General features: G+C 38.5%; 1 protein-coding gene across 1 annotated transcript in view; it reads left to right on the top strand.

Annotated features, from left to right (window-relative positions):
- Window positions 1-6,879, top strand: part of STK31 (serine/threonine kinase 31) — a 130,794-nt gene extending 123,915 nt beyond the window's left edge. Inside the window, exon 24 of the mRNA XM_005549980.5 lies at window positions 6,497-6,879. Within this exon, the coding sequence (XP_005550037.3) occupies window positions 6,497-6,727 (231 nt within the window). The 3' untranslated portion in view covers window positions 6,728-6,879. The remainder of the gene's footprint in view (window positions 1-6,496) is intronic.
- The last annotated feature ends 5,584 nt before the right edge of the window (window positions 6,880-12,463 follow it).

Genomic DNA, 12,463 nt, shown 5'->3' with positions numbered 1-12,463 from the left:
TATTTGTACAGGGGTATAGTTTTAGTTTTTCTGTTCCATTGGGTTGTTTATTCATGTTCCAGTGCTGCACTCATTTAACTAAAATAGGCTTTATAGTATCTTTTTAATACTTACAGGGCTTGTTCCTTCTTCACTGCTGTTTTGTTTTGTTTAAAAAACAAAACAAAATAACAAAGTCTGAAGTCCCAGGCTGGAGTGCAGTGGCACAATTTCAGCTCACTGCAGCCTCTGCCTCCCAGGTTCAAGTGATTCTCGTGCCTCAGCCTCCCAAGTAGCTGGTACTACAGTCATATGCCACCACGCCTGGCTAATTTTTGTATTTTTAGTAGAGATGGGGTTTCGTCATTTTGGCCAGGCCTGTCTCAAACTCTTGACCTCAAGTGATCCACCTGCCTCAACCTCCCAAAGTTCTGGGATTACAAGTGTGAGCCACTGCACCTGGCCCTCATTGCTATTTTTTAAATCAGCTTTCATGGCTATTCTTGGTTGTCATTCTTCTAAAACATCTTTATAATTAACTTGTTTGGTCTCAAGGAAAAAAATTATATTTTTATTGGAATAATGTAAACTTTTTAAGTTAACTTAGGGAAAATTGACCCATTTGTTATGAGACTCATTTTTGTTGAAGACCATAATAAGACTTTTGTTCCTGATCTACTTTTGCGGTTTTCAGGAGCCTGTGTTATTTTCCTCATTTGGATTTTGTAATATTTAATTGTTTGCACCTAGGGAAGGTAACTATCTTTAAATGTTCTTAAAAACATATTCTGTAGAGTACAGATGTTGGCATTCATTCATTTATCAAATATTTACTGAATGTCTGCTATATTCAGATACTGTGCTACTTTCTGGAGATGAAGTGACAAACTAAAATTTCAAACCTTAAGGATCTTAGAGTGTAATGCAGACGCTAGCAGTAAACAGATGATTTTTTTTTTTTTTTTTTTTTTTTTGAGGCAGTCTTGCTTAGTTGCTGAGGCTGGAATGCAGGGCCATGATCTCAGCCACTGGAGCCTCTGCCTCCCAGGTTCAAGTAATTCTCCTGCCTCAGCCTCCTGAGTAGCTGGGATTACTGGCATCTGCCACCATGCCCAGCTAATTTTTGTATTTTTGGTAGAGACAGAGTTTTGCCATGTTGACCAGGCTGGTCTTAAACTCCTGGCCTCAATGATCCACCCATCTTGGCCTCCCAAAGTGCCTGCCTGGCCAGCAGTAAACAGATTATTTTTATTCAATGTGATATGTGCTTTGGTTGGAGTAATCATAAGAGGCAAATAAAAGGTATACCAAGATGTCTTCGCAGGTGGAAATAATGGAACAGCAACATTACAGGATTATTTACATGTTCTAATACAAATAATGTCCTTTGAAATAGAGGGATATAATAAATTCTGGCTCCCATAATGATGGTGATAATGATAGCAGCAGTAGAGGTGATCCTAGAGGGTGATCACTTAAAAACCAAAACCAGAAACAGCTGACTAGGTGAAGAAGTTTACCCTTCCAGACAGAGAAGCTTCTGTGTGACATTTTAATAGTGTCAAATTCTGACCAGTATCCTGTTAAAAGAGGAAGAAAGGAAGTAATAAAATTTATTTGTTCTCATTTCACTTGTTTTTGAGAGATTTCAGCTATGATTTTTTTCCTTTTACATTTTTTCGCCATAATTCAATTCCATTGTTTCAGTACTGGAGGCATTCCGTTTTACTAAAAAAGTACAGTCATCCCTCTGTATACACAGGGGTTTGGTACAGATAAAATCCACCCATACCCATGTCCTGCAGTTGGCCCAGTGGAACCTATGCATATGAAAAATCAGCCCTTTGTATCTGTGGGTGTTGAGTCCTGAGAATACTGTGTTTTTGATCTGTTTGCTTGCAGATGTGGAAACTGCAGATAGGGAGGGCTGACTGTACTTATTTATTTCATATTGATACATAATATTTGTACATATTTATGGGGTATATGTGATATTTTGTAATTTGTATGGAATGTGTTAATGACAAAGTCCGTATTTAGGATATCCATTATCTTGATTGATTATTATTTCTATGTTTTGGGAACATATGAAGTCCTCTCTTCTGGCTATTTTGAAATATTTAATACATAGTTAAATGGAGTCACCCTACTCTGCTATCAATCACTAGTATTTATTTCTTCTATCAACCTGGTTGTTTGTACCCATTAAACAACTCTCTTCATCCCCTTCCACGTCACCCACATTCTCTTAGTCTCTGGTATTAGTCATTCAACTCTACCTTATGAGATCAACTTTTATAGCTCCGACATATGAGTGACAATATTTGATATTTGTCTTTCTGTGCCTGGCTTAGTTCACTTTACAAAATGATTATTCCATCCTTGTTGCTGAAAATGACAGAATTTAATTCCTTTTTTATGGTTGAATAGTATTCCACATTTTCTTTATATTTCTTTAATAGCGTACCAAATTGTCTTAATCCATTTGTCCATTGATGGACACTTAGGTTTAAGTCCTTACCTTTGTAATTGTGAATAGTGCTGCAATAAACATTGAGGTGCAGGTTTCATATACTGATTTCCTTTTTATTTTGATAACTATCAAGTAGTGGGATTACTGGATTGTATGATAGTTCCATTTTTAGTTTTTTGAAAAATATTTATACTATTTTCCATCGTGGCTATACTAATTTACATTTCCACTAACAATATATAACAGTTTCCTGTTCTCCACATCTTTGTGGAGATTTTTCAAAATAGTATTTTGGTATTTTTTGTCATTTTTTAAAATAGTGGCATTCTAGCTGATGTAAAATGATACCTCATTGTGGTTTTGATTTGCATTTCCCTGATGATTAGTGATTTTGAGCATTTTTCATATACTTGTTGGTCATTTGTATGCTTTCTTTTGAGAAATGTCTATTTATGTCCTTTGCCTACTTTTTAATGGGATTGTTTTCCTTGCTGAGTTTCTTGTATATTCTGGATATTAGTCCTGTGTTGGATGGATAGTTTGCAAATATTTCCTTCCATTCAACAAATTGTTCCTTCACTCTGTTGATTATTTCCTTTGCTGTCCAGAAGCATTTTAGTTAAGTATAGTCCCATTTGTCTCTTTGTTTTTGTTGCCTGTGCTTTCGAGGTCTTAGCCATAAAAATCTGCCTAGACCAGTGTCATGAAGTGTTTCCCGTATGTTTTCTTCTAGTACTTTTATAGTCTTGGGTTTTACATTTAAGGCTTTAATCAATCTTGAATTGATTTTTGTATATGGTGAGAGGTGAGGGTCCACTGTTATTCTTTTGCATATGGATATCCAATTTTCCCAGCACCATTTATTGAAGTGAGTGTCTTTTCCCCAGTGTATGTTCTTGGTGCCTTTGTGAGAAATTGGTTGGCTGTAAATATGTGGCTTTATTTCTGGGTTTTCAATTCTATTCTATAGGTGCATGTATCTTTTTCTATACTAATAAAATGCTGTGTTGGGATTGAAAGATATTTTGAAGTCAGTGTGATGCCTTCAACTTTGTTCTTTTTGCTGATAATTGTTTTGACTGTTTGTGCTCTTTTTTAGTTCTACATGAAATTTAGGATTTTTTTCTATTTATGTGAAAAATTACATTGCTATTTTGATAGGGATTGCTTTGAATCTGTAGATTTCTTTGGGTAGTATGGGCATTTTAACAATACCAATTCTTCTGATCCAAGAGCATGGAATGTCTTTCCATTTGTTAGCATCCTCTTCAGTTTCTTTCATCGGTGTTTTGTAGTTTTCTTTGGAGAGCTCTTCCACATCCCTGTTTAAATTTCTTCCTAGGTAATATATTTATTTTATAGCTACTGTAAATGGGATTACTTTCTTGATGTCCTTCTTAGCTAGTTCCTTATTGGTTTATAGAAATGCTACCGATTTTTACATGTTGATTCTATATCCTGCAGATTTACTAGATTAATCAGATCTAAGAGCTTTTTGGTGGAGTCTTTAGATTTTTGTAGATAGCTAAGATAGCATCATCTGCAAAGAGGGACAGTTTGGCTTGCCCTTTTTCAATTTGTATTCCTTTTATTTTTCTTGTCTGGTTGCTCTGACTAGAACTTCCAGGACTGTCTTGAAGAGGAGTGGTGAAAGTGGAGATCCTTGTCTTGTTCCAGTTCTTTAGAGGAATGTTTTTCTTTTTCTTTCTTTTTCTTTTTTTGTTTTTTGTTTTTCATTTTTTTGAGATGGAGTTTCATTCTTGTTGCCCAGCTGGAGTGCAGTGGCACGGGCTTGGCTCACTGCAACCTCCGCCTCCTGGGTTCAAGCAATTCTCGTGCCTCAGCCTCCCAAGTAGCTGGGATTACAGGCACCCACCATGATGCCCGGCTTTTTTATTTTTTATTTTTATTTTTTGTATTTTTTAGTAGAGATGAGGTTTCACCATGTTGGTCAGGCTGATCTCGAACTCCTGACCTCAGGTGATCTGCCCACCTCGGCCTCCCAAAGTGCTGGGATTACAGGTGTGAGCCACTGCTCTTCGCTAGAGGAATGTTTTTCTTTTCCCTATTTAGTAATGATGTTAGCTGTGGCTTTATTTCACTTAGTTCTGCTTTCTACTAATGTGTATTAGGTCATTTATTTGAAATTTTACTCCTTTTTTGATACAAGAATTTATTGCTATAAAGTTTTCTTTTCACACTGCTTTTGCTGTATCTCATTGGTTTTGTTATGTTGTTTTGATTTTCAGTTGTTCTAAGATATTTTCTTATTCCCTCTTTAATTTCTTCCTTGAACAAGTGATTGTTCCAAGACATTTTCTAATTCCCTCTTTAATTTCTTCCTTGAACCAGTGGTCATTCAGCAGCATGTTGTTTAATTTCCATGTGTTTTTGTTGTTGTCATTGTTGTTGTTGTTATTTCTTTTTGAGATGGGGGTCTCACTCTGTTGCCCAGGCTGGAGTGCAGTGGCATGATCTCACTTCACTGCAACCTCTGCCTCCTGGGTACAAGCAGTTCTCCTGCCTCAGCCTCCTGAGTAGCTGAAATTACAGGTGTCTGCCACCACACTCATCTAATGTTTGTATTTTTAGTAGAGATGAGATTTTACCATGTTGGCCCGGCTGGTCTCAAACTCCTGACCTTAAGTGATCCACCCACCTCCACCTCCCAAAGTTTTGGGATTACAGGTGTGAGCCACTGTGCCTGGCCAATTTCCGTGCGTTTGTATAGTTTTCAGTTTCTCTTGTTGATTTTTAGTTTTCCATTGTGGTCTGAGATGAAACTGGATATGATTTTAATTTTAAAACATTTTTTGAGGTTTGTTTTGTGGCTTAAGATATGGTCTATTCCTAGAGAATGTTCCATATGCTCATGAGAAGTATGTGTATTCTGTTGCTGTTGGGTAAAGTATTCTGTAAATATCTGTTAGGTTAATTTGGTTTTTAAGTGCAGTGTAAAATCAGTTTTTTTAAAAATTAATTTTCTCTCTAGATGATCTGTCTAGTGGTGAGAGTTGGGTGGAGTCTGTTTCTCCCTTTAGATCTAATAATATTTGATTTATGTATCTGGGTGCTCTGTTGTTGGATCCATGTGTATGTTTAGAATTGTTATATTATCTTGCTGAATTGATCTCTTTATTATTATATAATGACCTTCTTTGTCACTTTTTGCTCTTTTTGACTTAAAATCTGTCTTACCTGATACAAGTATAGCTACACTTGCTTGCTTTTGGTTTCCTTTTGTATGGAACATCTTTTGGCAGCATATAATTGGGTCATTAAAAAAAATCCTTTCAACCAGTCTATATTTTTCAAGTGGAAAGTTTAACTGGTTTACATTCAAGGCTGTTATTGATACACGCATGAGGGTTAATTTCTGTCATTGTATTAATTGATTCTGGTTGTTTTGTGTATCTTTTATTTCTTACTTTCTCTCTTATTCACTGTGGTTTCGTGGTTTTCTGTAGTGGTAACACTTGAATTCTTTCTCTTCTTTATTTGTGTGTGTGTTTTACCAGTGGAGTTTATATGTGTTTTGTAATGGTAGATATTGTTCTTTCACTTCTAATTATACAACTCTCTTAGTAGAGACGAGGTTTCACCATGTTGGCCAGGCTAGTCTTGAACTCCTGACCTTAGGTGATTCCCCCCACCATGGCTTCCCAAAGTGCTGAGATTACAGGCATAAGCCACTGTGTCCAGCCAGATGATCTATTTAAAGTGTGATTATCAGCTCATTATTTTGGTGTTTTTTTTTGTTGAGGGGAGTACCACATACCTCGTCAGTCATCTTGAAGCGCCTCCTTCCTGACTACATTTATTGAAAAAATAAATCCACTTATTAGTGGACCTACCTGTGCAGTTCAAACTTGTGTTGTTTAAGGGTCAACTATAGTTGAACTTGGTAAGAATCTTTAAAAATCTAAATAGAAAAACTTGATTTTTGCCTTGTATCACTGACCAAGAGTATTTGTGAATTGTCCTTCTTCATTACAGATTTGTCCTTTTGTTCCTTTGTTTTGTAACACCTGTTTTTCCTTACAGGATGATAAAGTCAAATCCCTCCTCTGTAGCTTGATATGTTATAGAAGTTCAATGACTGCTGAACAAGTTTTACATGCTGAATGTTTCTTGATACCAAAGGAGAAATCAGTTCCAAACCCAGAAAAAGATACTGAATACACCCCATATAAAAAGGAAGAAGAAATAAAGATGGAGAACTTGGATAAATGTATGGAGAAGACAAGAAATGGTGAAGCCAACTTTGATTGTTAAATTATTATTCTGTTATTGTTGCAGATGTTCTTTTTAAAAATTTGTTTAGTTTGGTTAATACACAGAAATATCTAGAAGTGTTCTGGGACTAGTTGGGTTGTATCTTTAGTATTCAGGTTGTGAAAAATAAAGATGTTTGGCTATGCACAAAATAGTTTTTATGCTTTGAACTGTAGTTGGAGTTTGATATGGTTTGGCTGTGTCCCCACCAAAATTTCATTTTGAATTGTAGTTCCCATAATCCCCACGTGTTGTGAGAGGGACCTGGTGGGAGGTAATTGAATGATGGGGGCAGGTTTTTCCCATACTGTTCTCATGGTAGTGAGCAAGTCTCATGAGATCTGATGGTTTTATAAAGGGGAGTTGCCCTACACAACCTTTTTGCCTGCTACCATGTAAGACATGCCATTACTCTTCCTTCACCTTCTGCCACATTTGTGAGGCCTCCCCAGCCATGTGAGCAATGTGAGTCCATTAAACCTTTTCCCTTTATAAATTATCCAGTCTCACGTATGTCTATTAGCAGCATGAGAACAGACTAATAAAGTAAGTTGGTGTCATGAGTGGGGTGCTGCCATAAAGATACCAAAAAATGTGGAAGCGACTTTGGAACTGGGTAACAGGCAGAGGTTGGAACAGTTTGGAGGGCTCAGAAGAGGATAGGAAGATGTGGGAAAGTTTGGAACGTCCTGGAGACTTGTTGAATGGCTTTGACCAAAATGCTGACAGTGATATAGCCAATGAAGTCCAGGTTGAGGTGGTCTCAGATGCAGATAAGGAACTTTTTGGGAACTGGAATAAAGGTGACTCTTGTGATGTTTTAGCAAAGAGACTGGGAGCATTTTTCCCTTAGAGATTTGTGCAATTTTGAACTTGAGAGAGATGATTTAGGGCATCTGGTGGAAGAAATTTCTAAGTAGCAAAGCATTCAAGATGTGACCCGGGTGTTGTTAAAAGCATTCGGTCTTATGTATTCACAAAGATATGGTTTGGAATTGGAACTTATGTTTAAGAGCAGAGCATAAAAGTTCAGAAAATTTGCAGCCTGATGATGCTCTAGAAAAGAATAACCTATTTTCTGAGCAGAAATTCAAGCCAGCTGTAGAAATTTGCATAAGTAATGAGGGGCCAAATGTTAATCACTAAGTGAATGGGGAAAATGTCTCCAGGGCATATCAGAGACCTTTGCGGCAGGCTGTCCTATCACAGGCCCAGAGGCCTAGGGAGAAAAATGGTTTCATGGGCTGGGCCCAGGGTCCCCATGCTGTGTGCAGCTTAGAGACTTGGTGCACTGCATCCCAGCTGCTCCAGCTGTGGCTAAAAGGGTCCACGGTACAGTTCAGCCCATGGCTTCAGAGGGTGCAAGCTCCAAGCCTTAGCAACTTCCAACTTCTACGTGGCATTGAGCCTGCAGGTGCACAGAAGTCAAGAATGGAGGTTTGGGAACCTCCACCTACATTTCAGGGGATCTTTGGAACCACCTGGATGTGCAGGCAGAAGTTTTCTGCAGAGGTGGGACCTTCATGGAGAACCCCTCCTAGGGCAGTGTGGAAGGAAAATGTGGAGTTGAAGCACCCACACAGAGTTCATACTGGGGCACTGCCTAGTGGAACTGTGAGGAGAAGGCCACGGTCCTCCAGACCCCAGAATGGTAGATCCACTGACAGCTTGCACTTTGCACCTGGAAAAGCTGCAGACACCACCAGCTTGTGAAAGCAGTTGGGGGCGGGGGGTGGTGCTGTACCCTGCAAAGCCACAGGGGCAGAGCTGCCCAAGGCCATGGGAACCCGACTCTTGCATCAGTGTGACCTGCATATGAGTCAACGGAGGTCATTTTGAAGCTTTAAGATTTGGCTGCCTTGTTGGCTTTCGAACTTGCATGGGGCACTGGATTTCAAACTTGCATGTAGTCCCTTTGTTTTGGCCAATTTCTCCCATTTGGAACAGGTGTATTTACCCAATGCCTGTACCCCCATTGTATCTAGGAAGTAACTAACTTGTTTTTGATTTTACAGGCTCATAGGCAGAGGGACTTGCCTTGTCTCAGATGAGACTTTGGACTCTGGACTTTTGAGTTAATGCTGAAATGAGTTAAGATTTTGGGAGACTGTCAAGAAGGCATGATTGGTTTTGAAATGTGAGGACATGAGATTTGGGAAGGGCCAGGGATGGAATTATATGGTTTGGCTGTGTCCTCACTCAAATCTCACCTTGAATTGTTATAATCCCCATGTGTCAAGGGTGGGCCCAGGTGCAGATCATTGAATCATGGGGACAGTTTCCCCCATACCGTTCTTGTGATAGTGAGTCTCATGAGAGCTGATGGTTTTATAAATGGGAGTTCCCCTGCACAAGACCTCTTGCCTGCCACCATGTAAGACATCCTTTGCTCTTCCTTTGTCTTCTGCCATGATTGTGAGGCCTCCCCAGCCATGTGGAACTGTGAGTCCATTTTAACCTCTTTCCTTTATAAATTACCCAGTCTCAGGTATGTCTTTATCAGCAGCATGAGAACAGACTGATATACAGTTATTAAAGAAGGATATTCTGATTCTAATTATCTTTTGAAATTGAGTGATTAGAATGTGATACTTGTGATAGGAAAGGATATTACATTGCTTGACAAGTCCTATTCAGATTTTCAGTATATTGGCTAGCTGGAGATGAAGGCTTATGCTTTTATTCAACAAATAATAGTTGTCATCTGCTTTGTATCCAGTTTTGGAAGTATAAAGATAGATAAAACTGGTCCTTACACTTACGAAGATTACCATCTATTGAGAAATCCAGAGATACAAACATTATAGTACAACGTGGAATATCCAGTGACAGCTCTGGACTTGATGAGATTATACAGGAGTACTCTTCCTATGAAGGAGGGTTGTCAAGGAAATCTTTCTGGAGAAGGTAGTATCTTGGTTAAATCTTAGAGGATGAGTTGAAATGGTAAAGAGAGTAGCAGGAGTATCTTTTTCTTTTTTCTTTTTTAGAGACAGGGGCTTGCTCTGTCACTCAGGCTTGAGTGCAGTGGTGAAATCATGACTCACTGTAACCCTGAACTCCTGGGCTCAAGCAGTCATTTCCCCTCAGCCTCCCGAGTAGAAGGATTACAGGCACAAGAGTATCTTAATAGCAGAGAAAACATCACGAAAGCACTGAAGAGAGAAACAGTTTGTTAAGTAGTATGAAGTAAAAGGCAGGGAATAGGTAGATGAGGGCTTCATATGAAATTATAAAATGCTTATACCTAATTATTTTATAGAAAATGTGGAGTTATTGAAGAATTATAAGCAGATTTAGCTCGCTCAAAATCCATCTTCTACCTATCATCAGGATAGTAGGTAGGGAGACTAGTTAGATTGCAATTATAATAAAGTAGGAGAGAGATGATTAAAGCAAGATCTAGAGAAACAGAATTAGAGATGAAACCTATAGGACAAACTTACAAAATAATTGGGAGGCAAAATCAGTAGGACTTCTTAATTGGAGTATATGTAGACTTAAGTGGTATGGCAGTTTTTTTTTTTGTTGCCTATTCAATATCCAGTCTTCCTTAGTTATAGATCCCTACTATTATTTGGACTGTCAGTGTACTCAGCAAGAGTATATTTGCCATTTTCCCTGTAATGAGGCCTTTTGACTAAGTTCTTGCAAATAAGGCTCCTAAAAAGGAGCTGACGAGGCTGGGAGATGTTCCCTTTGCCTTCACTCCTTTCCTGCTACCCTGAAGCTAACACGATGGCTAGAATTGGAGAAGCTCCCTTGGATCATGAGGTGATTTTGAGGATGCAAGTCATGAGCTAGGTTGATGGAACAGCAAGTTAGAAGAAGCTGGTCATCATTCTGGATCCTCTGTACTAGCTTTGAGATTTTATGTTGAGAGAATAAACACAAAATGTGGTTCCTGTATCAGCAGCTTCAGTATCACCTGGGAAGTTGTTAGAGATGCAAATTTTTGGCTCCATTGCAGACCTGCTAAGTAAGAATCTCAGGGTGAGGGGTGGAGCCAACAATCTGTGTTTTAATAAGCCCTTTAAGTCATTCTGATGAATACTAAAGGGAAATATTGCCACATATTCAAGTCTTTGCAGCCTTTCAGCTAAAGTAGAATTTAATTTCTACTTTATTTCCAATTTGACTCAGTAGTAAAACACAGCAGTAGATTTAAAGCAAACCTGGATAATTAACGGGAACAAGGATAAACTTTTTTTAAACATTCACTATTTTAAATAAAGTATTAGAGCTGGATTTTCTAAGTGTTTTCTGAAGAATAGCTTTTGGGGATTCTCAGCACAAAAATGAATTCTGTGATTTGTTGTTTGTGAAATGAATGCTAAGTTGGAGATTTGATGCAGAAGTTATACCAGTAAGAAAACATGACAGTCAAATAGATGTGAGCTAAGCAATTCTATCTTGCCTTTAACCTCCAAACTGCCCTTGTTCATTCCTGGACATAGGCTGAACTAACTTTGGGAGGAATTTAGTTTATAGTTTCCCTCTGAAACAAAGATGATAACCCCCCTCTCCAAAACAAACCCCTCCTTGCTTGGGGTCCAGACTGCCTTTGGAAAACTAACAGATCAGCCACAAGATGAGAAATTATGGCTTAGGAGTCATGCGGCCAGAGGCCACAAGGTTCCTAACCTCCCTAATTGCTCCTGTGGATAACATTACTACTGTAAAACCTAAGCTTGGTATTTGAGATATTTTTCAGATCCTGCATGCTGATGGATTTGCTGGTGCCACCAGACTGGTAAGCTAGCTCATCTGGTCTTGTGGTCCCCCATCCAGGAACTGACTCAAGAGGACAGCTTAGACTCCCTATGATTTTATCCCCTACCCAACCAATTAGCATTTCTCATTCCATACCCCCCTGCTCAGCAAACTAAATAAATAACCCTAGCCTCTGAAATTTCAGGGAGGCTGATTAGAGTAATAATGAAACTTTTGACTCCCATTTAGCTGCTTCTGTGTGTATTAAATTCTTTCTCTATTACAGTTTGTTTCCCTGTCTTGATAAGTCACCTCTATCTAGGCAATGGGCAAGAAGAACCTGCTGGGCGGTTACAGATTGATCATGCATGTTAGACAGTAAAGGTTCTAAAAAGTTCTATAGGAAAGAAACCTGATGGAGTTTTATTGAGCCCAGTGTTTGCCAAAATAGACAGTGATAACTCCCCTTTCCCCCACATAATACCTAGCAACTTCTCTCATATAAAACTAGTGTGAGGATCAGATTTTGTGGGATAATTTTTTTTTAATTTCATGTTTTAAAATGAAAATACTAATGAGTGGTGAGAAGAGACAAATTACATGTATCTGTGTGATGAAGTAAACATCTGTTGAAATACGTGTATATATGCACAAAGCCAATGCAAAGGCAGACAAATGTGTTCACTGCCCTGTAGGCAGTCTTTGAGTAATGCAGCATGTAATATTCTATAATAAGAGCAATAACATATGTCACCAAAAGAAGAGGAAGGGAAAGGAAAGATGATGAGGTTGAGGAATAGACAGTTGACTCATTTTCGAGGAAGACAGTAGATATATGCTTGTTTGAAACTGGGAGAGGAGCATTTCAGGCCAAGAAAATTAAGGAAGTTCAGTGGGTGGATTTGAGAGAGGTAACATTAGCCACAAAAAAGAATAAAATACCTAGGAATACAACTAATCTGGGAGGTGAAAGGTGTCACTATGAGAATTCTAATACCCTGCTCAAGGAAATCAGAGATGACA

The sequence above is a fragment of the Macaca fascicularis genome, chromosome 3 (assembly GCF_037993035.2).
Source record: "Macaca fascicularis isolate 582-1 chromosome 3, T2T-MFA8v1.1".
Taxonomy (NCBI): Eukaryota; Metazoa; Chordata; class Mammalia; order Primates; family Cercopithecidae; genus Macaca; species Macaca fascicularis.
This window is presented reverse-complemented; position numbering and strand designations above follow the sequence as displayed.